Source organism: Dipteris shenzhenensis, chromosome 8 (genome assembly GCF_047967505.1).
Source record: "Dipteris shenzhenensis isolate YYH24624 ecotype China chromosome 8, Dip_SZ_1.0, whole genome shotgun sequence".
NCBI classification, from domain to species: domain Eukaryota; kingdom Viridiplantae; phylum Streptophyta; class Polypodiopsida; order Gleicheniales; family Dipteridaceae; genus Dipteris; species Dipteris shenzhenensis.
In genome coordinates, this window is record NC_141603.1 from 14,218,005 (window position 1) to 14,245,949 (window position 27,945).

At 43.8% G+C, this 27,945-nt stretch overlaps 1 protein-coding gene across 3 annotated transcripts; it reads left to right on the forward strand.

Moving 5' to 3' along the window:
• On the forward strand, nucleotides 1-27,744 carry LOC147899153 (uncharacterized). 3 transcript variants are annotated; one of them, XM_087378322.1, is made up of 11 exons: nucleotides 1-347; nucleotides 447-608; nucleotides 2,886-3,101; nucleotides 3,368-3,550; nucleotides 13,994-14,215; nucleotides 14,332-14,448; nucleotides 25,679-25,822; nucleotides 25,979-26,080; nucleotides 26,235-26,303; nucleotides 26,399-26,634; nucleotides 26,828-27,744. In XM_087378322.1, exons 1-10 carry the CDS (start codon nucleotides 171-173, stop codon nucleotides 26,591-26,593), a joined length of 1,587 nt encoding a protein of 528 aa, XP_087234448.1. In that variant the 5' UTR covers nucleotides 1-170; the 3' UTR covers nucleotides 26,594-26,634; nucleotides 26,828-27,744. The 3 variants fall into 3 exon arrangements, with proteins under 3 accessions (XP_087234448.1, XP_087234450.1, XP_087234449.1); XM_087378324.1 differs by having other exon boundaries at nucleotides 3,440-3,550; XM_087378323.1 differs by having other exon boundaries at nucleotides 26,732-26,843.
• The last annotated feature ends 201 nt before the right edge of the window (nucleotides 27,745-27,945 follow it).

The window sequence follows — 27,945 nt, forward strand, 5'->3', positions numbered from 1 at the left end:
GAACGTAGGAGAGTTTAAGGGCTTGGTCTAAATGCGGTTGGGCAACACAAATACCTGAAGTCCTGGAAAACAAACAGGCTTTTGTGAGCATTGCGAGTCCATCTCTTGTTCCTTGCTTGACAGCGCTCTAGGGTTTTTGTGGCTCTGCTTCTCTAGCTGCAACGCCTCCAATGACATCCTTTGACTGCCTTACCTCTCTGCCTCCTTACAAAATTCCTCTTCTCCATTCTCCATTTCCTCTCCGCCTTGTACTACCTTGCTCAAATTACAATCATTCTTTTTCTTTTGGACGCCTGCCCCGCCTCGCAGCCACTTTAACTGAAACGGTGGCCGCCAATGCTCCTCAAGTAAGCCCTTTTCCGCCATTTTCATTATTTTATACTCTCAATTGTAGAACGGTTGCCAAAGATTATGTGACATGGCGACTTTCACTATTACTTTCTCAGGAACATAGAGTTGTCCCAAAGCTATTTGCTGAAGGAGATGATTTGGAGCTTTGTGAGCTGACAGCGATTTCACCTTTGGATGGACGATATGCGAACCAAGTGAAGAAGCTAAGGGCAGCTCTTAGTGAGTTTGGTCTGATTCGGTACAGGGTCTTTGTAGAGGTGCGCCCATTATTGAGATTGGCATTGTTTTGTTTTTCCACGGTGTACTCCCAGGTTGAATTCATTTGATTGATGAAGAAGGTATGAGGTCTTATTGCCAGTTGTTTCGTGATGTTTGCGGGTTCCTTGAAGTGTACTGGATCTACGTAAACTTAAAAGTATATATATACCTCATTGAAGTTCCACCAATCGGTAGAACAGCATTCAATACATAAGGGGAATCGAATAATGGTGGACAAGGAGCAAAGAAGAACAATCATTGAAGCATACTAGCAGGCTGCAGCATTAGACCAACCATGCAAGTACAGGTCCAGTCAAAGCAGCCAGCAGACAAGGCATTTTAGGCGCATATACCATTTTCAAATGTTCCAAAAACCAACTTGTCGAAGGCTATATCAGCGTTGAATAATATATTTTGAAGTTTCCTTCACGGCTTTGATGCTTTATGCCCATATGTAAGCATGTGTACAAATTTTCTGCAGCTAGTTGAAGAAGTATGCTGTGACCATGCGGACTTTTTCACAAATACATTAATATGAGAGAATCATCCTGAGTGGGGTGCCCTTTTGTGGACTTCCCACTCAAGTTGGGGTGCCAAGGATGACAAGGTGGCAGATGCCTTTCGCTTAACCATATACCGTTGCCTAACATAATGTTTATCCCTTCCATTTCAAACTCTCATGTTAATGATACTTTTTCCAGAGTTCTAAATAGACTTGAAGGATAAGATCTTATTCCCATTGGTTTTTATATTTTTCAAATGAAGGCCACATGTCATACAATGGAGGCTTGTATTGCTGATCATGGGGTGCATATTTTAGAAGAAACTGACTCTCCTCCATGTATGGCACATCGTGGAGTTTCCTCCACCTATGAGAAGGGTGTGCTAAATGTGTATTGGGGCCCCTTGTATGGCTACAAACCAAGTATTATCTAGGTTAGATCCAAGTCGTTGCCCATTTGAGATGGACCATGAAGGGATATTGCCATTGAATTTGTATTAGATATCTAATAAATTGAATCAAATTAGGCAATCATTGATATTTTACCAAAGTTGCCCACGATTCCATGTAAGAAGACCATTACATACAATTTTTGTTGTGCATTGCTTGTTAGTCTAAGTTCAATAACAATTTTGAGGCAACCCTATTGGTATCATCTCTCCCATCTTCATGACCAACAGAAGTTGGGCAAATCTTGACCACTTGGTACCAGGGAACGGGAATGCATCGGGAAGAGGGAACGGGGGAACGGGAATGGTAACGCCATGTCATATGACACGCCATCAAATCACATGGAAACATACCAAAATATGCCAAGAATAACCATATGTAGCAGCTCTAAGCTTTCCATTTCAGCTTTAGACTTTTATAGACACAAAATCCTTAGAAAACTGAAATATACATCAAGGCAAATGCAATGTGCATTGTGCAATGGGCAATGTGCATAAACTTTTAACCTTTAAGCCAGAGAATTGCACTACAGATCATGGAGGCTAGAGCATATAATATGCAAAATACAAGGAAAGGAGCTTAGAAGGGGCTGAGCCTTGAGGCCCGAGAGTTTAGAGAGGGGGCTTAGTGGGCTGAGAGGGGGACTGAGTGGATGAGAGCTTAGAGAGGGGGCTGAGTGGGCTGGTGCTTGAGAGAGGGGTCTGAGAGGCTGAGTGGATGAGTGGAAGGGGGTGGAGAGGGCTTAAAGCCCCCGTCTGCGCCGAAACGGCGCTCCCGCGTAGCCCTAAACCCGGATCGCCAGAGACCCAGCCCGGAACGCATTCCAGCCGCATTCCCGGAACGTTTCCCAGGCGTTCCCACTTCTGGGAACGTTCCCAGGCATTTCCAGAAGTTCACGTAATGCCATCCACCTGGGAATGGCATTCCCACGTTCCAGGAAGGCGGAACGCTGTTCCCTGGTAACTATGGTATGCTTACAACAATACGAGGCACCATCCAACAGTCAAATCACCTTTTGAAGGTGTTTCTGGCGATCAAAGGGCATTTCTCTCCTAGGTCAAGGAAGCCAAGAAGAATGCTTACGAGTGGTAAGAAAACCAACCAACAAAGAAGGGAAGAATAGGCTTAAAATTAGACCCAACAAATTAATTAGCTTCCATCTAACGGGTAAAAGCCTTGACAGTGATGATACTACAGAGTTGGAACTTTCTTGGAAATGTGAAACTTCATTGAATCCCTCTCTTGTCTTCTTGTTATTCTTGTTTTGATCAGGATATGTCTATTTTTTGGGGTTTGCATAGTTTTGATCTGCTGTGTCATGCAGGTGCAATGGCTGCTCAAGCTGTCTGAGATACCTGAAGTTACTGAAGTGCCTGGTTTCAGTCAGGATACAATTTCTTTCCTGGAAAATATTGCTGCAGACTTCAGCTTGGCTGATGGCCTTGCGGTTAAAGAAGTTGAAAGGGTTACAAACCATGATGTGAAAGCGGTTGAGTATGTATTGAAGGACAAATGTCGTTCACATCCTGAACTAGGAAAGGTGTTTTCCTGGCCAAAGCTCATACTTTGGCACATTTTCACCTCTTGTCTGGGTGCGTTCCAACAGCAAGATATAGAATGTTTTTAAAGAGCTGTAGATCTAAGTAGAAAATCGAGAATTTCAACCAGCTGTTGATAAGGGTGGGAAGCCTTCAAATGGTGCGATTACTAAAGCTTTGTCGTCATAGTCAACGACTTGTTCGCTGCTCCTTTGAAATCATGGATGCTCGATCATAATCTTTACTGGGTCTTCTTTTCCTTTTCTAGGTATTGGAATTTGTCCATTTTGCCTGCACTTCAGAGGACATCAACAATTTAGCACATGGGTTAATGTTGCAGCATGCTGTGCATTCTGTAATTCTCCCGGCCATGGAGCAAGTCATCCAAGCAATTCGATTTCTTTCACATGACTATGCTGAAATATCAATGCTATCTCGTACTCATGGCCAGGTATAGTTTTGGTTTCTGATTTTATATTGATTCTTCATTTATCCATTCTTGTACAGCATATGCATTTTTATTTGAAGGTTCTTAGCAGGGTATTGGATAGCAATGAGCATGCTTTTGGATATGACAACTCTTCCAAAGTCTCATGATGTAATCCACATATTTTTTTCTTCTGCACTGGTACTTAATTAAATATGTTCCTATATGCCACTGATGTAGACAAGTTTAGATTGAACTTGGAATGTAGATATGTATCCTTTTTTTCTGCCTAGACATATCCTTAGCTGATGGTGTTTTTGACGTTGGAAGTTGGAACCAAAGACATCTCTTGTTGTTTGTGTGAGAAACTTCTAAAACCACGTTCTTCTTAACCATCAAATGCAAAGCATGTACTTTACTGCAAAACTTCATATGGTATAGACAATTTACATTGAACTTGGAATGCAGATATGCATCTTTTTTTTCTGCCTAGACTTATCCCTTGCCAACGTCTTGTTCATGTTGGAACTACAGACATCTCTATTGGTGTCTGTGAGAGAAACTTTTAAAATCACTTTCTTATTAACCATCACATGCGAAGCACGTACTTTTCTACAAGACTTCATATGTCCCAATCATGGTATTGTGTGAAACTCCATGCTTTTCCTAGGAGATTAGCAGTGTGTGTAGTGGCGGGTGCTGGGCTGATATGCAGCCCAATGGGCCACGTAATGGTTATTTCATGCATGCTTTGGGTTTCCATATGGGGGCCTACATAGTACATGTGGGCCTCTACATCGTTGGAGGTCACCGCCCCACATGTGAGCACCATATGAGGCGGAGATGGAGCCAGTGCACCTTTGTATAGATAGGGTAGGAATGGGTGAGAGGTCTGCTGCTGCTTGTAGGTGGCAGATCTGCAGATCAGATGGTGGCCGGAAGGTCTGTTTTTGGGTCTGTTACAGTGTAATTGCAACACTTTTGGCTGCATGTAAGCCTATTTATAGGCATTGCAGGGTGCTGACTTGTGCCTAGATCTAGGTAGATCTGGTTGGTGAGATCTGTTAGGCACATGTTCCTGGATTCATCTAGATATAAGCTTTACACGTGATTCCATTTGCTATGTGATTCTACCATCCTTGTACTTCCATAGGTTAATATATCCTTTTGGATGAGCATGTGCAACCATGGCATTAGCTCCAGGTATCTCTGAGATGTTTTCAGAGTACTTCACCCATACCATGGAGGGGTTTTTGCTAGTTTTGGCCCCCACTATGGCCTTGTAGGCTAGTACTATTTAGTTTTAGTCATTAATGTTTCATTTGCAACTAAGTCAATTCTTATAACATGAGTTGACCAGACTAGGGTTTAGGGTTGGCCTTCATAGGCTTGTACTTTCGCTTTGGTTGTACAATTGTTGCAATACACTCACAGTTCGACTTCAGCTCTACTCTCTTGTAGTCACATTTCTGCTCTCTGCCTCCCACACATCCCTTAAAGATCAGATCTGTCATAGAATGATTAGTCTGAAAAGTAGAGCCTACAGACTGCAATCTTTAGGCAGTTCAGTCAGCTAATTTTTGGGGAGGGTTTTCCCTTTTAAAGAGGCTTTTGAGGTCCGCATCTTTATGCCACTGGAGCCCTTAGCACAAGGCAATGCAGGAGTGCATAGCTGGTCCCATGGTACTCAGTTTGAGTGAGCTTTCTTCTGCTCTTCATAGCCCAGCACTTGCTCGATGTTTGCAGCTCACTTTTGGTACGGTTTTCCCACATCTTGTGGAAGATATATCTGAGTTCTTTTGCCTTCATCCTTTACCCTTTCTAGTACTTCGTGGGTTCAAGATTCAGTTTCCTTTGCACCATGTGAGTGGTGATTGAAGAGGGTACAGCATTCCTTCTGCTGTGTAAGGTTGCTACAGCATGCAGCTGCTTTTCTGGCATACAAATTGACCTAACCCAAAGGTAACGACAGTTGACGCCGTTTCATCGCCTGTTCGCAATGGCCAATGTAGGGACATTGACTTGGCATTGCCGTGTCATCATCTGTTTGGGGAGGGGCCAATGGTCCAATGATTGATGAAGCCTACTGCAGTTGGAAGGATGGTGATGCATCCATCTCCACTCCCTTCACCTAATGTTGAGTGGATGTCCCTTCGCCCTCAGCATCATGATGGTCCTTGGCTGCAAATTTGCTCCATTTGGACGGATGTTGTCATAATGACCCTGCTTCTCTTCCCTTGAAGAGATGTTTTGCTTTGAAGGTCGAACTCGAAACATTGCTTGTGCTGGCTTTTTTAATGTCCATGATACAATTTCCTTCTTTGCAAGGGCTGTTTGCTGTATTGGCTTCCCATCCTCATCTAGTGTCATCATCAAAAGGAACAACTAGGTGGTGTGTGCCATGGTAGATCACTCAAATATCTAGTGCGCCTGGAGTTTCGCCTTCCTTGTTGGGCTTTTCTTTCCACAATCCTTGGCATAATATCTTGTTTTATGGATGTAAAATTAATTACCTTTCTTTTGTTCTTGTTGGCATCATCGTTGTCACAAGACCTTGAACATGTTTGTCTTTCTTTTCTTGAGGGTCTATCTTTCTTGGTTCCCTCCTCATTGTAAAAGTGTGGAACTTGAGTCTCAATTGTGCTTGACTCAGCATCATGTCAGAGAATAAGGCTCAACTCTTGTTTGTAAGCCCTCAAATGAGGAGGCATGGGAGAGAGACACTTGAAGAAGTTTAGGGGGGCAGGACGAGGGATGAAGAGTCTGCCATCCAATATAGATCTGCCCTAAAGGGTGGATTACGATTAAATACGAGGACAATCATGTGTTGTTCATGTGGCCGGCTTTTTGGCGATTCTTTAGGCCACACATTGTATCGTATTGGACGTGTGCTTATGCACACTGGACAAGCTTTGATAGCTTGGGAGGCTAGGGGCTAGGCAGGCGATTCTCATGTTGGATTGCAAGGGCAATGGATGAGTTAGGGTTCCTACTATTGTTAGCAACACTGGGACAGGAGCTTATATAAGGGGCCCAGGGGTTCCGTTTTTATTCACGCAAGTCAGAGTAGGTCTAGCTCTTCCTTGCTGATCTGGATCTTGGATCGTGTTGCAGACGCGCACCTGCTTTCTAGCGTAGCCCGGATTCCCAGTGTAGTCCTAAGGCCCTTTGGGTTGTTGCTGGTGGTATGGGACGCCAAGAGGTTGTGGATTGGTTGGATGTAGATGTTTAGGCCAGCAATCGGGCCTGTGGTTTGGCGGATGCTCGGATTCCACGGGTCTAGGACCCGTGAGCATCTTGGTTGGGTGGTTAGCATGCCTGCGCCTCTCTTTATGGTTCTATGATTGGTTGTTTGTGCTTGTGTGCAGGTCCGGATTTCCAAGAGCAGTCACGGGCACACATGACTAGCTTTGATAGCATGGGGAAGCTACGGGCTAGGTAGGCGATTCTCAAGCTGGGTTGCAAGGGCAACGAACCAATTAGGGTTCTCGCTATTTTTAGTAACACTGGGCTAGAGCCTCTATAAGGGGCCCATGGGTTCAGTTTTCATTCACGCAAGTCAGAGCAGGTCTAGCTCTTCCTTGTTGGTCTGGATCCTGGATCGTGTTATGGACGTGCACCTAGTTTCTAGAATAGCCCGGATTCCCAATGCAGTCCTGAGGCCCCATGGGCGCCTCGTGGTGGTATGGGATGCCAGGAGGTTGTGGGCTGGTTGGATGTAAATGCTCGTGCCAGCAGCCCAACTTGTGGCTCGAGGTGATGCTCGGATTCCACGGGTCCAGGACCTCTAAGCATCATGGTTGGGTGGTGAGCATGCCTGCGCCTCTCTTTGTGGTTCTATGATCGGTCGTTTGAGCTTGTGTGCAGGTCTAGATTCCTAGGAGCGATCTTGGTCGTGTCATATGGCCACTGATTCGGATAGGGATGCAACTTATTTGAGGCCCCGTTGGAGGGCCACAAGGGGCTGTTGTTGGCCCTAATTACTAAAAAAATTGGAGAAGATTGGGGGATGGGGGGGGTATAGGGCCCCAAGGCCTACATTGGTCGGCCAATCCATAGACTAGGTCAGCCAATACAGCAAGCCAATTGGCTAGCACATAGGCTGGTTAACAGAACTGGCCCTCAGTCAGCTAGATTTAGGGCACCCTTGCTTCCGCGAATGAGTAGATCACATAGGGCAGAAAGAGTCCTGACAGAGAGTTTTGAAGCTCATCTTGGTTGTGAGCTAGATGTACATGATTAGATATCTTCCAACACATCCTGCGGATGTCTTTGAATGTTAGAGGATTTAATCCTTTTTCTAATCAGAGTGATGGCATAAAACTATGAAGGGCATTTAGCAAGCAATTCATAATTAAGTATAGCCAGATCTTAGGGTTTATCTCTCCCCCAACTCTTGTTAGTAGTTGGTGAGGGATGGTCGTGAATTGTTGTAATGCCGGAGGATGGAAATTCATTGTTTAAGGTCCTAATATTCAGGTAAACATTTGGAGTAGGAATGAACGAACTTGTCAAACCATAACCAAGATAATCAGCCATGAGGTAACCGAACCGCTAAGGAACAAGCTAGTGAGCTTAAGGTCTAGACCATTGAGCAAGCTAGTTTGCTTGTTGGTTGGGTCATGTGTCCCATACCGAGTGTCCCTTCTACTACGCGGGTCATGAGTCTAGTGCCACACGCCCCTTCCACTAGGCTACTGCTCTCGGTCAATAGGTTCAACAACTTTTGGGACTCGAAGTTTGAGCCCCTTGCTTGTATAACACCTAGACATGCTATATTAGCATTCAATTCTTAATATAGTGTCACTTCTCTTCACAAAACACATATCCACTTGCTTGGTAATTCATTCATTGCATATCTTTATTTTTTGAAATTCCAAGTTCTTTAAATTAGGATGTTTACCGAAAGAATGCATATGTTTTCCTATTGTTTAGTTAGGTACTTGTGCGCTAGGGTCTAGTGTTTGAGGGTGGACCCCCTTTGACGCTGTTACAAGTATCAGTGTCCCACAAGTTGAGACACATCTCTTATGAGGAACATAAAGACCACACCCTACTTGAGTACTGAAACATCGGACCAGTCAAATGAATAGAATGCATACCGACCCAGCAACTATTAAAGATAATGTTTATAGTAGCCTTGGGTGTGGGCCTTTGAACATGAAAGAGTTAAAGAGATCCAAGACAAGACAACCAGCCAATAGGCTGAAAGGGACTGAAGGGGGAAGAAGAGCAAGAGGGAGAGAGTGAGAGAGAGAAAACTCAAGGTGTGTGGGTGTGAAGTGATGAGCCACACCACAAACTCATTTGTTTTATTAGGATTAGGTTTGCCCTATGACTGTCTTAAGACAGTCATAGGTGTCCTATCTTTAATAAGGGTTGGCAATGTGCCTTTACCCCAACAACCTCCCACCTAAAGGCCAATGTGCCTAAAGGGGAGAAAACAATAAAAATTACAGCAATATACAGTTACTGTATACAAGACCATAAAATAAGAATGGTCTCATCCTAATCCCATGATGTGGTGGCAATGTGCAAACCGCTCTGTAGGCAAGCTCTTAGTGAGCAAATTTGCAGGATTATCATCAGTATGCACTTTCACAAGCTCAAGTCGCTTGTCTTCCAGTACCTCCCTGATGAAATGATATTTCACTTCTATGTGCTTGGTCTTCTGATGAAAGACCGGATTCTTTGCCAACATGATAGCACTCTGACTATCACAATGCAAAACTGGCATATCTCCTGTAATGCCCAAATCTCCCACCAGCCGAGTAAACCATATTGCTTCCTTGCAGGCCTCAGTGGCTGCAACATATTCAGCTTCAGTGGTTGACAGTGCAACACATTTCTGCAACCGAGACACCCATGATATAGCACCTCCTGCAAATGTGAAAATATAACCGGTAGTAGACTTCCGGTTATCTGCATTCCCTGCATAGTCTGAATCTGTAAAACCATGCACCAATGCATCCTGCCTACCATAGCATATGCACAAGTCTTTGGTACCCTTGAGATACCTCAAGACACCTTTCACTGCTTCCCAGTGCCGCTTGCCTGGATTTGCCATATACCTGCTGATGACTCCCACCGCAAAAGCAATATCCGGACGAGTGGCAACCATGGCATACATCAAAGAACCAACTGCCGATGCATACGGAACCTTGGCCATTTCAGCCTTATCATCATCTGATCTGGGGCTGTCCTTACTGCTGAGTTTTAAATGTGGAGGCAACGGGGTACTAATAGACTTCCCCCCCTCCATTTTAAAGCGCTGCAGTACTTTGTCAATATACTCTTTCTGTGACAGAAACAAAAGTCCCTTGGACCTGTCACGAGTAATCCGCATGCCAAGAATATGATTTGCATCACCCAAGTCTTTCATGTCAAAAGACTTATGCAGTTGTTTCTTCAAAGCACTAATCTCATGCTGAGATTTACTGGCAATAAGCATGTCATCCACATATAGAATGAGTAGCATCAAACTGCCATCCTTTGCCCGTTTGGTGTACAAGCAATGATCGGTTTCACACCTATGATACCCTTGGGACTGCATGAAGGCATCAAACTTTTTGTACCATTCTCTTGGCGCCTGCTTGAGTCCATACAAGCTCCTCTTGAGCTTACACACAAGCTGCTCTTTCCCTTTAACAGCATATCCCCCTGGCTGACTCATATAGATCTCATCATGGAGATCTCCGTGGAGAAAAGCTGTCTTCACATCCATCTGACATAAATCCATGTCATCATGAGCAACAAGAGCTAACACTGCTCTCAAAGTAGTCATCTTGACTACAGGGAAAAAATCTCATCAAAGTCAATGCCCTTCTCCTGCTTAAATCCCTTGGCAACCAATCTGGCCTTATACCTAGGTAAAGCATTTGAATCCACTTTGACTTTGTAAACCCACTTGCATGGCAAAACCTTTCTGCCTGCAGGTAATTGCACCAAGTCCCATGTATCATTCTGAAGTAGGGAGTCCATTTCTGACTGCATGGCTTTCTCCCACTTCTTTTTCTCCGTTCTTCCCATAGCTTCCTTGAAGCTGGAAGGCTCACCACAATCTGTCAGCATGATAAAATCAGCCACATTATTGGCTCCTGGAACAAACCTGGCAGGAGGCCGTTGTACACGGGTGCTCCTTCTAACAAAATGTTCCGGATTAGGCTGCTGTCCAGCCTGTTCTTCATGCATGACGGGTGGCTGTACCACCATATCTGGCTGTTCTACAGCCCCATCTGCTGGCACATTTAGTGGTGCATCATTGGCAAAATTATCTGGCTGATTTTCAGCCTGTATGCCCACTTGAACAGGGTGATCTGCAGCAGGCTGCTGCTGCATATAAATGGGCATTCTTTGCTGTCCAACATCATCATAAATAACCCTCCTGTATTCCACAGGTTGCACGGGTTCCTTGTGTACACTATCCTCTTTAAAGATGACATCATTGCTGCGTATAATCTTCCGTTGAACGGGATCCCATAACCTATACCCCATTTCACCTTCGTCACCATAACCCATAAAGATGCATCTGATAGACTTTGGATCCAGTTTGGTGCGCAGTTCTTTGCGTACATGAGCAAAGCACTCGCAGCCAAATACACGTAAGTGCTTATATGAAGGTGGCTTGCCAGACCACACCTCCTCTGGCACTTTCAACTCCAAAGCCTTGTTTGTACCCAGTCCGTGTGTTGGACCCAGTAATTCCAAAAACGTTTTTCAGTCCGTGTGTTGGACCCAGTGATTGAGACCACGGTTTCCAAAACCGTCTGTCCCATTGCGTTTCGGACGCCCAAAAACCCCTACCTGTCAGTTCTTGCGCAATTCGGTGGAGGATTTTCAGAGTTATAGATCTCTGTGTATTCGATTTCGTCTCTCTGTTATGCATTTTTCATTTTGAAACCTTAGATTTATGCCACATGGCAGTGGATAAGCGTTGACTCCCATTTCTCACTCATCGGTTGGGATTTTGGAGTTCTGGCAGAAGAGAGACATTTGCAGATCTGTAAGTTCTGGTGGACTCAGGAGGTCCTAAAACTTCTATGTTGCTCATCATTCGCACTCCGGTGGAGTTTACAAACAGCTCTGATACCAGTTGAAAGGGACTGAAGGGGGAAGAAGAGCAAGAGGGAGAGAGTGAGAGAGAGAGAAAACTCAAGGTGTGTGGGTGTGAAGTGATGAGCCACACCACAAACTCATTTGTTTTATTAGGATTAGGTTTGCCCTATGACTGTCTTAAGATAGTCATAGGTGTCCTATCTTTAATAAGGGTTGGCAATGTGCCTTTACCCCAACATAGGCCTAATAGGTTATGTGAGAAGGTCAAGTAGACTCAAACTAACCCTAGGTTAGCGCTCTGAATAGAGGTAACTGCCAAAAAACCTTAGTAAAATCGTAGTATTGATCATCCAAACGGAATTTTTAGGCAAATAAACAGTGGTTGAAATAACCTTAGTCCACAATTTTGGCATGACACGTGTCATGTTGACCTGGCAGGCTGAAGTGCATGCTGAAGTGGCAGACATGTGATATGGGACACATGACAGCCCATGGAGGGGCATAGGGCACATGGCAACCTGTGGGGACATGTGGAGGGACATGCATGAATCATGGCACCACTTGTCACTGCAGGAACTCCAACCCCCATGCAGCCCACCAAATTCCAAGGGGGCCAGCCCACCATGCCAAAATGGGCACAAATTCCAACGTTGGAAGCTACATCTATAAAAGAAACACTCTCCCCCCTCATTTCCACACATTCCCTTCTCTGCCAGCCATTCTCCACGCAGCTCTGCAGCAACCCTTCTTGCAGCCCATTGTCCACGCTGCTCTGCAGCTGGAGCAGCCCTTTCCCCACGCAGTCCTGCAGCAGCAGCACCTTGGAGCAGCCCTTTCCCCACACAGTCCTGCAGCAGCAACTCCTTGGAGCAGCTCTCCATACAGTTCTGCAGCAGCCACAGCGCCAGCAGCAGCACCTCCGAGAACTAGAAGCACACAGGTAATTGTGCAGGCATCTTCCCTCAGGATTGGAGAATCTGAGCAACCTGGCTAGGCTATCTTTTGAGACACTGATAATGTACAAGGCTTGAAAATGAAACTGATTACGTCATTTTCAAGTTTTGTACATAGCTCTGGCTATAGTCTAAGTCCTTTCCATTTTGGTCTCAAGTTTTTGGAAGGTGTTGTTAAGATTTACTTCAAACTATTTCACATTTAGTAGTGTTCATGAAGTAGTATTTGAGTTTGGTGGAACTCCAATACAAAAGCTTATGGTGAATACCCTCTAGGACGGGAGCCATGTGGATATCCCAATGTTGCATCGAAAATAGTGTGTGGTCTCACCTCTAGAGTCCATGGAAAAACAAGGGTTTGATCATAAGTGAGAGAGTCCTCTATATCTATAAAGAAGCCCATTGAATTTTGCTGAAGCCCCATGATAAATCTTTAGGAGTACTCTCTCTCTCTCTCTCTCTCTTATGACGAGCTCGAGTCCTTCATCACGACTTTGGGAGGTGCAGCTCCCTCGTTGGTTGGCTCCTTGATTGCAATTCTACAGAGTCCTACTCTCCTTTCGACTGAGGTTCTCCAGCGGCATTTGGATGTGCTCTAGTCTTTCTATGTTGCGTATGATTTGAAGAGCAACTTGGCTAAAATGAAGTTCATGATCTTTAAAACACACACACACACACACACACATTTTGTTGGGTGAAAATTTTGATACTTTATATTACAGTTTGGCTATCCCAAAACGTGAGATATGCCAAATTACATCAACAGAAAATCTCACTATATGACAAGTATACATCATGTTCTATATAATGAGTTTGCAGACAATCAAAGAGAGATTGCTGCAAAGAGTGCCTAAAAAAAGAGAAAGTGGAAAATGTAGGATCACCAAAGAGTCTATGATTTCTATCCTTCCATAGAGTCCATAGTGCCCAATAACGAACCCAAGTGAAAAACAAATCAAAGTCCCGTGTGGGTGCCAGAAAAACTTCTCAAAGGTAGCATTAGGGGACACACACACACACACACACACACCCCTCCCCCCCCCCCCCCCCTTCGAGTGGGTTTCTGAACGTACGTTGACTGGATTGGGCAGGTCCAATGCAATGACTGTGGCCAAGAAATGGTGTTTGGTGCATGCTATTTGTTTCATGAAACAAGCTTATGTGTAGAGCTTTGGATATTTAATCTAAAAGCCTGTGGGGTTTGGGCCCTTAGATGAATTGATCATACTCAAAAGTTTTTGTGACATGTTTGTGAGGTCATATAAATTTCTGTGCTGGAGATGCATCTATGAGAGAGAATAACAGTGGTTATCTTCTTTGGAATTTGAAAGTTGAAGCAGGTCACTTCTCATCATGTTTGTAACTCACTCAAAACGTATGCTTATATGTTTTTCTATAGTGAATGCTAGAGTGATGAGCAGAAATGTTGAGTACTTTCTTTTGGTCGGCCTATGTGCAGCCTGCTTCACCAACCACCCTTGGAAAAGAAATGGCAAATTTCTGTTACAGATTGCAGCAACAGTGGCTTCATGTGTCTAGCATCGAGTGTCAGGGGAAAATTGCAGGAGCAGTTGGAAATTATAATGCCCATCTTGTTGCATATCCTGATGTAAACTGGGAAAGCGTTGCTGAAGACTTTGTTTCATCTCTAGGCATGCAATTCAATCCTTATGTTACGCAGGTTAGATCTTCAACCTTTTTTCTATCCCTCATTGTTTTAGTTATTGTTTCAAGTCCGTTTCAAGTCTGAACTACGTAGAAGAGTTGTAAAATCTAACTCTTTCCTGTGCTAGGCAGATTGAGCCACATGATTATATTGCAAGTCTTTTTGATGCTATCGCACATTTCAACAACATCCTCCTAGGTTTTGACCGGGATATTTGGAGTTACATCTCGAAAGGCTATTTTAAGCAGGTGCACTTTGTTTTGCTTTATTGGTTTTAATAATTTGACATTTATGACCAAAATTAGCAGTGTCAACGAATAAAGCAAGATGAAACAAACACTTTTGATAAATAATTAAAAGCAAAAATTGAGGTTTTTAATACAGGGCTCAATATTTGTTGCCATACGAACCCAATTATGGCTCCTCTTTAGTGTTTCCTATTTTGGGCAGGTGCTGCATTCCTATTGCTTTAAACCTGTGTATTTGTTTGCTCAATGTCATGTACCCTCTTGCAAGGGGCTGTCCAAACAGGAGTATGCAGCCCACGTGGGTTCCCATGTGTGTGTAAATACAGGCAAACTGCAGCACAGCAGATGGCAGCAGGCTGTACAGACACATTGCCTGCCACACAGGCAGCCACATCAGTAATCAGGCCATGTAGGGCTGGAACAGCCGTGACATGTGAATTTTCCATGCGAGCAGTCCACATCAACCCATAGGACTGAGGTCCAGTCAAGCCCTAGCGAAGGGCAGCCATGCCAGCAGAGCCGGACACCGGTTAGCAGCAGTTTGGGTTCCTACAGTGGATCAGGTTGGGTGCCTGACTTGTCAAGGTATGAGGCATCCATGTGGAGGGGGCTTTTCTGCAAACTTCATGTGAAGTGCATGCTGTCTGATCAGTCTCAGCAAGGTATCTTTGTGTCGCTGCATCTCAATCAGGTGGCAAACCTGATCAGGAAAGTGGATCAGCCGAGAAATTGGCCAAAAACCGTGCCCATCCTAAACATCGTGCCCATCCTAAAAAAGGCAATGGTCCGTGAATCTCATAGTAGGCTGGGTATGTACATAAGAACTGCTCCTCTGTCTCCACCTCCTCCAGTGTGCATAGCCTGCAGATACGCTGCTCTCTAGGTGTGCATGTGGCTCTACCTGTCTCGATCCTCAGCTGGTGGGATGATACCTGGAGGGGCCGGAGAGCAAGCGACAGCCTGCTCTGATACCAAATGTGCAGCTTGGAGATGAAGAGAGCACAAAGACGTGGAGCTGAGCTGAATTTGTAGGCCATCTTCTGGTGGTTCTAGTGATGCCCTATAGGCCATGGTATGTGCCTTGTAGGCATAAATGTAGGCACTTGTAGTGTTAGTGCCTTTTAGGCCACATAGGACACTTAGTCCTATGTGACACCTAGGACACTTAGTCCTAAGTCTAGGTACAAGTACCTTGTACTTAGATTTTTCATTATCTAAGATTTGACGTGACAAACTCTATCGACTCTTTGCAACCTGCACTCTCTCTTTGCCTATCGATCCTACAGTGGTATCAGAGCCATGTTTAGATTCGTCTCTTGCACCTGCTCCTCTCATCCGTACTGCTCTCTGTACTTGCACTGCACAACCGTACGGTTCCGTACCTGCTCAGCATCGTACCCGAGATGCTCAGCATCGTACCTACTGTTCACGCGCAGTTGTACAACAATACCTATGCCATCGTACGTCTGTCCCTTCACTCGTACAGGACTGTACCTGCATCGTCGTATGTACGTACGGAAGGTGCTGCAACTGGTTCGTACACTTGTCGTGCAAGGATGTACATGTGCCGTACAGTGGTCCGTACTGTACATGCGACGTACAGTCACGTATCTGCATCGCCATACAACAGACGTACGTTGACTCTGTACTTTTTCGTACAGCCTTACGTTGTTCACCATAACTGTCCCGTACCATATACGTACTGGCTTTGTACTACGCTCCGTACTTGCATTTCGTACAGCCACGTACTTGTGCCGTACCTACGTTGTACTTGCATTGTACGCCCGTACAATCGTACTTGCAGATGTTCCGTACAATATACATGATGTATTCCGTATGGGTATTTGTAGTGTTGGGGCTTTTGCAAGACATTGGCAGATTTGGGGTTTTCAATACCTTTCATTTCCTCTAGTTGCAACTTCTTGCAAGAACACTAGAGTTTTGGGATTTGGTGTGCAATCTCTTTTTGATTGCAGTACATTGGGTCAAGTTGCAGGACATTGAGTCACATTTTGCAGGACATTGACATTGAGTCATTTTGCAGGACATTGAGTCACTTTTGTAGGACATTGAGTCAGATTTGCATACATTGGTTTACATTTGCAAAAATTTCACCAAAATTTGGGGCTTTTCTGCATTTGCCTTCTTTGGGCCTATTTGCCCTCAATAAATTTGGGGCTTTTGCCAGATTTGCTATTTTTTGCAGTGAACATTGCCTGTCACAGTCACATTTGGGTCAGATCTGCATTTGCCCTTTGATTTGGGTCAGAAATTTGCTGTCATTTTTGGACAGCCAGCTTTTTGCAGTGATAGCCTTGAGGCTTTAGGGTTTTCAGGTCTTTTTCAGGGTATCACATTTGCTATGGCTGGGAACAATCAAGATTTATTTGGAGTTCTTCGTGAAGATGATAAGTTGGATGGCACCAACTATCCGATGTGCTCTTCTTAATCTCATGAAACATATTCTTGTTGCAAAGCATTTGTGGAATATTGTTTCTGGGGCTGATCTGAGGCCAGCCAATGCTACAGTGGTCGCCTCTACTGCTGGTCCTTCTGTAGGGGGTACTCCTACTGATGCCTCTTCCTCTAGCACTCCTGTTGCTACTCTTCCAACTCAAGAACAATCAAGATGGGATGCAAGAGATGCAAATGCACATTCATGCATTGCCTTATCATGCAAGAGAATCATTATTCCACACATCCGGTCTTGGAGGATATTACAGGAAGTCAGTATGAATGAAGGTGAGTCAATGGATGCATACTTGACAAAGGTCAAGGACCTCATGGAACAGCTTGCCAACATTGATGAGGTGGTGCCAAATTCACAGCTTGTTAGTACCACATTGAATGGACTGCCAGATACATATCAAGGGTTTGCTACAATTCTTCGATTAGTGGCCATGGGTAATCCAGATCACTATTCTTTTGATCAGCTAGTTACTTTGCTTTTGCAGGAAGAGCAAAGTAGAGCTAATAGACAAGCCATTATTCCTGATCATGCATTTGCTTCATAGTAGACAGGAAGAGGCAAGGCTTGCAAGCCTATGGGCAAGCCAAAATCTGCGCATAGCAGCTGCAATTCCTCCCATGCATCTAAAAATACAGCAGATAAGGCAAAGAAGAAGAGATGCAACTATTGTCGCAAGCCTGAACATGACATTTCAGAATGCAAGAAGCGCATTGCTTCAGAGAAAAAGAAAACCGGATTGACAGTTAATACCTCTCATGCTATTGAATCCCATGAGCCAGAAGATGCTTCACATGCACATGCTCTTCAGGATGATTGGGCATGGGCTGTCCATTGCTAAGTTGATCCATCCAAAGCTGATGCATTCTTTACTGCTAATGATGCTCAGTCCTGGTACTTTGATAGTGGTGCTTCCAAGCATGTCACTTCTTGCAGACAGTTGTTTCATTCTTTAGATGATGCACCTTGAGGGGGCACTGTTACATGTGCTGATAATGCTTCATATGCTGTAAAAGGAGTTGGAGATGTGTAGCTCACATCCATTTCAAGCCATCCTGTCACTCTGACAAATGTTCTTTTTGTGCCTGGCATTGAAGTTAACTTGATTTCAATTTCAGCAATTGCTACTTCAGGTTTCAGAGTGATTTTTGATGGCTACAGATGTCTAGTTTATGATCTTCATGATGACAATGCCATAGTTCTCACTGGCACTTTGCAAAAAGGGCTTTATCACCTTGATCATCATTCAGCTGCACTTTCTATTGAAGCATTGGCTATTTCAGATTTACAGCTTGCTGAAAGTCATCTTTGGCATGAGAGAATGGGCCATCTCAATTATAGAGCTCTTGCAAAGCTCCATTCACAGCAGATGGCAAATGATGTACGTCAGACTCACACAGTTTCCAAACATGTGTGTGAGGGTTGTCTTTTGGGTAAGATGCATCGATTTCCTTTTCAGAAGAATTGTCCAAAACTCTCACAAAGGAAATTGCAGCTAGTACACAGTGATGTCTGTGGCCGAATGAGGATAAATGCCATTGGGGGGTATAAGCATTTCATGACTCTCATTGATGATTTTACCAGATATTGCTGGGTATATCCTTTAAGGGCCAAATCTGAAGTTTTCTTATGCTTTCAGAGATGGCTGAATATGGTTGAGAATGAATCAGGATGCAAGCTTGTCACCCTCAACACAGATAGGGGGGGAGAGTTTATGTCAAAGGAGTTTGATGCATTTCTGTCTTCACAGGGCATTATTCACTCATGCACTACTCCTTACACTCCTCAGCAGAATCCTGTTTCTGAAAGGAAAAACAGGTCCACAATGGAGATGGCCAGATGCATGCTTCAGGCCAAGTCTTTGCCCAATAAATTTTGGCTTGATGCAGTAACGTGTGCCAACTATGTGCTGAATAGATCACCTACACAGGCATTGAAGACTATTACACCTTATGAAAGCATGGAAAGATAGGAAGCCTTCACTTTCACACATGAGAGTTTTTGGGTCTCTTGCATATGTTCATGTACCATCTCAGCTGAGACATAAGCTTGATGACAAGGCAATCAAATGCATATTTATTGGTTACAGCCAGGAGAGCAGAGGGTATCGGTTATATCAACCAAATACTGGGAAGATTATTGTCAGTAGAGATGTGATCTTTGCTGAACATTCAGCTTCTCCTCTTGTGGATTGCAAAGCAAAGCCAGATGTTGACATGTTTGATGCCTTTGAATCTTGGTTATATCTGCCATCCTCAGAAAAGGATTTTGACCAGCAACATGAGCCTCTTGCAGGCTCGCCACTAAGCAATAATCAGCCACAACCTCATGCTGATTTGCAGGTTTCTCTTCCGGCACAAAATGATCCCACTACTCATGATGCAGTCATTGAAGAAAGAGCTGTCAATAGACAGCAAAGGCAAGTTCCCAGATGGCTTCTTGATACATTGAGGGACAGCAAACAAGATCAGCCTTTTGCTGCTCGGACAAGATCAGGGAACAGACATCATGGTCACTTTCTTGAGTTTGCACTCCTTGCTACAGCTTGCAATGAAGAGCCTCTGTGCCATAAAGATGCTTTTGACAGCAAAGAGTGGATGGATGCAATGAGAGCTGAGTTTGGGAATTAGTAGATCTCCCTCCCGGCAAGCATGCCATTGGAAGGCGGTGGGTCTACAAATTAAAAAGGAAATCTGATGGCAGCATAGATCGATACAAAGCCCGTCTTGTTGCAAAAGGGTATGTGCAACAACAAGGCATTGACTTTGAGGAAACATTTGCTCCCACATCCAGGATCACTACCATTAGATGTGTCGTTGCCATTGCAGCCCATCATCATTGGCAAGTGCATCAACTTGACATCAAGATTGCTTTTCTTCATGGGGATCTGCAGGAAGAAGTCTGTGTCACACAACCTCCTGGCTTTGAGGTTGTTAATTCTGAAAATAAGGTATGCCGGCTTAGAAAAGCCCTTTATGGTTTGAAGCAGGCACCCAGGGCATGGTATGCCAAAATTCATGCACACTTACTATCCCTTGGTTTTCAGAATAGTCCCACAGAACCCACTCTTTATGTCCGTGGGAGTGGATCTGATTTTGTAGTGCTGATTTTATATGTGGATGATATGCTCATCACGGGCCCAGATACTCAGCAAATTGCAGCTTTCAAGGCTGATTTGCAGCAGATTTTTGACATGCCAGACATGGGACGGCTCGGTTATTATTTGGGCATTCAGTTTGCTCATGTTGAGGGGGGTATCATGATGTCTCAGTCCAAGTATATTGGACAGCTCCTTGATCGTTTTCAGTTTGAGGATTGCAAGCCAATCTCTACTCCAGTGGACCATGGCTTCAAATTCTCAGCTCATGATGGGAGCCCACCATGTGATATCACTCTTTTGTTGGTAAACTGAAAGGAAAGAGTAGAGTGGACACAAATTCAGAATACTTGCATTATGGAATGAAGAAGAGTGAGGTCCTTATGTAGGCACCTCCTACATGCTCACTGACATCACTGATGACTTCAGAGCTCCACAATCATCTCCTCAATCTGCTCCCAGATTCTCTCAATCATCCTATGTGGCTTTCCACCACCTAACTGTGCTTATGGGCACCTAACTGTGCCTCTAGCACTCACACATAGAAACCAAGGTGTGCCTGAGGCATACACCTTGAGATATCCAACAAACCCCCCCTTAAGAGAATGCCTCAGGCTATGTCAAGGATACAGCTAGCACAAGGTGTCTCATGCCATCTCATGGTGGTCATGGATCTATCAATGGCTAGGATCTCAAGCTAGCAAGGGTTCCCATGGGTGTAAGGTAAACAAAAGGGATACAAAAAGACCTTCCAATGGTTATCTTCCCTGCATGTACATGCACACAATGTCTGCAGGAGGTACCATGGAGCAAACATACACATGGCCTACATCATAAGGTGACCAGAGGTGTTTACAAAACACACAAAACACAATAGTTTATTTCATTCATTTTGGAGGACTATCCACGCTGAGTACCTTGACTCAACATAAAAAGAGAGATCTGGAGCATACATAGAGATGATTTAAAATGCATAATCTTCATGGGATGCCTCATCTTGTGGAGGCAAAATATCCATGTCAAGGCAAGGTCTTACCACATGGGCAGTGTCTAGTGCCTTATAAGATGGTACCATGATAAAAGAAGTAGAACAAGTGGATCTGAAAATCATATCCTTCAAGAGAACAATTATCTTGTCATCTCCATAGTCGTGTAGAGAAGCATATCTTAGGTATCTGACCTTCATCTTTTTCTTGTACTTGGAGTCAAATGAAGGTGCCATGAGAGGATAGATCTCTGGCTTTGTAGTTGTTTCCTTTTTGGCAACCATTGTTTTGGCAATCTTCAACAAGGAAGTCAGGTTGGCATTCTCTTCCTTTGTAGCATAACAAGACATTGCTTTATGTTTTGGCCTTTCACATATTTTGCATAAGCAAGCCATGAGAGGGTCTAACCCAGGAATTGGGAAGTGTCTTCTCTCTTACAGGTGAAATATGAGCAATAAAAAGTAATCCTTTCAAAGAGTAACAACTTGAATACTTTGACTTGGATTTCTCTATGTGACTGAAGTAAATGTCAAAGCATAAGGCAATTAGTCAGAGCAACATTTATGCAAGATGTCTAAGCAAAAAATGACCAAGTAGATGCTAGAAAATGAGCGTAGCAGACTGAAAATAAATCTTGGTCAAACTATCAGTCAAACTTTGATTGTCCAAGGTCAAACTTAGACTTGCATAGTCAAGCTTTCATGGCCAAAGAGGCAGTTCAGAAATCTGCTTCAATTCGTCATGCAGAGGTCGGAATTCAGAGGGCTTTTGTACTGGAGAGGAAGGTAAATAGGTAGAGCTTCTCCCTCAGAAAGGAATCGCGCAGAAGACAGCCGTGTCGCCCAGCATTGTAGAAGATATGTGGACTGGTTTTTCGACGAGAACTACCCGAATGCTGCTCCAAAAGAGCTCAGACTTGATGAGCAGCAAGGTCGTGATGTCGCCCAGCTCCCTCTGGAAGGAATTCGACTATGTTGCTCTCCACAATGAGAACCAGGAAGAAGGTCGACGCAGCTTCCTAAGACAATGCTGCCCCGAAAATGGCGAGATAGAGCGTATGGCTTGTTCTGTAGATTCGCCCTGCCCTTGGGAAGACTCTCTTGAAGGATGAGATGCTGAGAATGCAGGTTTGAAGAGAACTCTCACTTCCAAAATCGACTTTGGAAGGGAAGGTAGAAGATGAAGGTGAGGAAGAAGATGATGATGTGGCACCTAACTAGGGCTCAAGGAGGATCAAAGGGCTCTGATACCATGTTGGTAAACTGAAAGGAAAGAGTAGAGTGGACACAAATTCAGAATACTTGCATTATGGAATGAAGAAGAGTGAGGTCCTTATGTAGGCACCTCTTACATGCTCACTGACATCAGTGATGACTTCAGAGCTCCACAATCATCTCCTTAATCTGCTCCTAGATTCTCTCAATCATCCTATGTGGCTTTCCACCACCTAACTGTGCTTATGGGCACCTAACTGTGCCTCTAGCACTCACACATAGAAACCAAGGTGTGCCTGAGGCATACACCTTGAGATATCCAACATCTTTATCAACAGGCTGTCGGATGCCTTATTTATTTATGTCACACCAGACCTGACTTGCAGTATGCAGTATCTCAGCTCAGGAGATTCATGTACATGCCCAGTTCATAGCATTAGCAGGCAGTGAAGAGAGTCTTCAGATATCTCAGAGGCACTCAGGATTTAGCCCTCTTCTATGGTGATCAGGGTTCACTTACCATGCATGCTTACACGGATTGGGCAGGATGTTCCGACACCAGAGTGTCAAATACTGGCAATTGTTTTTTGCTTGGCAATTCATGTATCTCTTGGCTCAGCAAGAAGCAACCAACAGTTGCCACGTCTAGCTGTGAGGTTGAGTACAGGGCAGCTTTCACCGCTACAGTAGAGTGTGTTTGGCTTCGACAGTTACTTACAGATCTTGGTATTTGCCAAGCATATTGAAGTTCACTATCATTATGTTCGGGAGCGGTTGTTAACAGGAGACATAGAGTTGTCCTATCTTCCCACAGAGGACAACATAGCAGATATGTTTACAAAGGCACTTCCTCGTCCCAAGTTCGAAGTCTTCCGACAGGCTTTACACTTGGTTCCCTTTGTTACATGATCTGACATCCCTTGTACATTCATAGGTGGCTATATCCTTTTGGATGAACATGTGCCACCGTGACTAGAAAATACCAGGTATTCTGAGACGTTTCCAGAGTACTTCAGCCCATCCCATGGAGGGGGGTTTGTAGGCCATCTTCTGGTGGTTCTAGTGATGCCCTATAGGCCATGGTATGTGCCTTGTAGGCATAAATGTAGGCACTTGTAGTGTTAGTGCCTTTGAGGCCACATAGGACACATACCATGGCCTATAGGGCATCACTAGAACCACCAGAAGATGGCCTACAAACCCCCCTCCATGGGATGGGTTGAAGTACTCTGGAAACGTCTTAGAATACGTGGTATTTTCTGGTCATGGTGGCACATGTTCATCCAAAAGGATATAGCCACCTATGAATGTTGGCCATGGTATGTGTCCTATGTGGCCTAAAAGGCACTAACACTACAAGTGCCTACATTTATGCCTACAAGGCAGATACCATGGCCTATAGGGCATCACTAGAACCACCAGAAGATGGCCTACAAACCCCCCTCCATGGGATGGGCTGAAGTACTCTGGAAACGTCTCAGAATACCTGGGCATCCTGGTATTCTGAGACGTTTCCAGAGTACTTCAGCCCATCCCATGGAGGGGGGTTTGTAGGCCATCTTCTGGTGGTTCTAGTGATGCCCTACAGGCCATGGTATGTGGCCTAAAAGGCACTAATACTCCAAGTGCCTACAGAATTCAAGCTGCAAGAATGAGATACAAGCGGGCTATCAACATGATAAAACCCTAAAGCCCTAGGTAATGTCTAGGGTGAGTTAAACTCATTCAACCACTAACTGTGGTTAGGGAACAAAACCTTTGAAGGAAAAGTGCCCATAACCCTCCTGTAGGCATAATGTTGAAAGTTTTTTGTATGGATTTCTACTTCTTTATGAGATCTATCATTGGCTGTACTTCTGTGTATTCTCTCTCTCTCTCTCTCTCTCTCTTTCTCTCTCTCTCTCTCTCTCTCTCTTTCCGTTTTTGAAAGTATTCTGTATCTATCTCTTCTTCCAAGTGCACAGTCTGAAGCGGGATTTGTCAGTGTTATACTTCGGAAAAATCTTCTGCATTTAGATGTGGTTTTTTCTCAATTGGTGACTGCAAAAATATACATCTACTATATGTTGATGGAGCCAAAATCTGTTGACATGTGATGCCTCAGGCGACATCTCAGTTCCGGCAGACAGAGATAGCATGAATCTTCGGCAAAATCTTCTGCATTTAGATGTCGTTTTTTCTCAATTGGTGACTGCAAAAATATACATCTACTATATGTTGATGGAGCCAAAATCTGTTGACATGTGATGCCTCAGGCGACATCTCAGTTCCAGCAGACAGAGATAGCATGAAGGAGAGGAACCTGAAGGATGCAGTCACTCTTCCCATGATTATCGGGATGAGTGCAGATGCTCTAATACCCCATATTTAGCTGGCAAGTACATTACATGAAGCATGGAAGATCTTACAGGTTCTTAATGAAGCAAAAAATACTGGGAGAATCATCATGCCCCGGAATCAGTTGTTCCCCATGATAAAGGGGAAAGGAGAGTCAGCCCATGACTTCGGTTCTCAAGGATCAATTAAAAACAATTGGTCAAAAGGTGAATCAAGGTGGAGGCTCACTAAATTGTGATGCCCTCCGCACAATACACAGGTAGGAATAGATGCACACACAATTCTGAATTGCTGCAAATGAAATGCCAATGGCTATAATAAATGCTCTCAACTGAGTGCAGCAACCAACTGCAAAATATAAAATATTACATAGGAAAGCCTAGTTGAGGAGGTGAGTGACATTTGCTGGTGGCTTTCACAGAAGCTAGTACCTTATTGCCCTCCTATGTGCCTTTGTTACACATGCACAGATGCATATTGTCTTCTGATTAGCTGCCCTAGAGTGTGTGAGGTGGTGGGTGCTTTGCTTGTGTCACACGTGGCAAAGCCATTAGTTAGACCATGATTTAGTGCCATGTGGCACTCATCCCCTCCATCCATGATGTATCTATATGGGAGCATGCCACATCATGTGGCCCCTTAAAATCCTCTAATCGCCTGGCAATGACATGATGTCATGGGTGGGCTAACGTAGGACCTAAGGTCTCGTTACCCCTCTTTTGACCTTTAAATAATCCTAACCCAAATCACCCCAAGGGTGATTTAATGAAGTAAATCCATAGTTCAACACTAACTTTTCTAACATTGGGGACATAATGTGTCTAATTGGCTATATCTGGGATATTTAATGATGTTTTAGAAAATATGGTTGTGTTCCTTACACGCACGTCCATCTATCCTTGGTGTTCACTGTTTACTTGCCAGCAATGTAGTTATTCATTAAAAGGAAGTGTCTTTGCCTTTTTTTTGGGGGGGGGGATTTATATCTGCCTACCTGATGCTGTTGTCTGTTAATTGTTCCGTTATTTTCGTGCCTAAATGGTAGGTTCAAGCGTGTAGCCAATTTGGAGATTTGCTAGAATAGATGAGAAGTTTCCGACGACTCTTATTTGGGGTTTTTTCTGTGCAGCGGATCAAAGTTGGTGAAGTGGGATCTTCGACCATGCCTCATAAAGTAAATCCTATTGATTTTGAAAATAGTGAAGGAAATCTTGGGCTTGCCAATGCTATTGCAAACCATCTGAGCTTGAAGCTTCCAATCTCACGTTGGCAGGTAGTTATCTTGGTGTCAGCTTAATGGGCGGTTGCTCTTACAAATGCTGATACTCCTGCTGATTTCTTTTGGCAATGCTGCTGTTTAGTATGGACTCCAGAATCTAGATTTAATGGTATTTGCTTGTTGCTGAGGTTTTAAATATTATGTTTCCAGCGGGACCTGACAGACTCGACAGTCCTTCGAAACCTTGGCTTGGCTCTTGCTTACTCATTGATTGCATACAAAAGTACTCTTAGAGGAATCAGCAAGCTGCAGGTAGTTTCCATTTAGATGCTTTAAAAATTCCTGGGATTTTGTGCACAATCTAGAAGAGCCTGTAATGTGGTAAGTTCTATATTTTCATTTTCAATAGACTTTTTAACCTGTACCACAGAAGCAGCTCCCTTATGTAAACTTGTCAAAATTGCAGGTGGATGAAGAATGCATCCGGAGTGACTTATTGACAACTTGGGAGGTTCTTGCTGAGCCTATTCAGACAGTGAGTTTCACAACTTTCAGGCTTTAAGTGTCATTGGACCTGCTAGCTGATGCGTAAGGATCTTGCTGATGTTATGTAGAACGTCATTCCTGCAGGTCATGCGCAAACACGGCATTCCAGAGCCTTATGAGAAGTTGAAGAATTTCACTCGAGGTCAAGCTGTCACAAAAGAGGGGCTACAACAGTTTATTAGCACGTTGGAGTTGCCTGAAGAGGTCAAAAGCCGCCTATTGCAGCTCACTCCCGACTCATACACAGGAGCAGCAGCTTCTCTTGCCAGAAGGGTTTGAACAGATTTTTTTAAAGCACTGCCAAATTTCCAGCTGTCATGGTAATCTTCTTGCCTCAATTTCCCCGATTTCTTTTAATGACCAGTACATAATAATGTACAGGAATTTAATGTACCTGCTTCACAATTGTTGCATCAGGAATTGAAATTGGAGCTGTCAATGTCTTCACTGTGGGTGAATTTTTCCAGCAATATTGGCATTGCCAGACCAAGCTAATGCTTGCTTGACCTGCAGGATCTTGCCAAGGGGCTGTAACGTCATGTTCTTGTCATGAGTAATCTCGCTTTGGGAATATGCTTTTGTTGATGGCAGATAGAAATATCAGCAGCTCTGTACATGGCTGTTTGAAATAGCCTCTGCCATATTTCTGCAGCATTTCCCTTATTCTCTAAACATTATCTATCAGAATGTGATTTGCTGAGCAAAATTTACTTCAAAATTCCATTGCAGAGTTTATTGCGGCTCCTATTCAATAATTGGGGCTTCAACTTGTATTTGGAGGCAAGGTGAAAAGCTTTCTTCCTTTTGTGATCAGTTTCCTATAGACGGGCTTCAAAATGGTGGGAGAAGATTTGGAATCGGAGTGCTGGGACAAATTTGGCAATATGGGAGGCCAAGTATAGAGTTTTCTTGATGGGTGCAACTTAGTATCCATCAAGGTTGTATGAACATCTTTCGTGGATACAACTCTGGTATGTTCTCATTGGTGTGCCTATGGCTGATACATAATAAACATTCTCTTTGTCAAGATAAATTGATATACCATCAGAAAGACATTTGCCTCTTATACTGCTCGACTAAATGCTTATTGATGGGCCCCTGTTCGATGCATAAGGAGCAGTTTCTTGAGAAGAGAAATTGCAACTCTAGGCTGATTTTGAACTCACTACCCTGTAACTTGGTTTGAGCCACAATGGTACTTTTGGGCAGTATACAAAAGGCAGACAAAGGATTAAAGTCCTTGGTATAATTGAATTGATGAGCTTTGATGTTGGTAGAGACTTGAAAACAAAATGGCCAATTTCCCTCTCAAATTGAAAATACAAGGCAGATGCATGCCTAAAAAAACTCTGCAGTAGTACGCACAATTATCTAGTGATATAATCCACACTTTTAATCAAAGTGTCAGGTTTACCTGTTTTGCTGAATAAAGCTGCTCTTCTGTCAATTCTTTCAATAGCAGTGCTTCCAATTGGGTTTATGAGAATAGTTAATGTGATTTTATGTATTATAGAATATTAGTATGATATTGGTTGTAAAAAGAATCCATTGTACTGACGATAGATAAACATACCAGATCTTGTATATGAAATTGAGCATACTTTTTTTGAGGGTCTTGTCATGCAAGACAT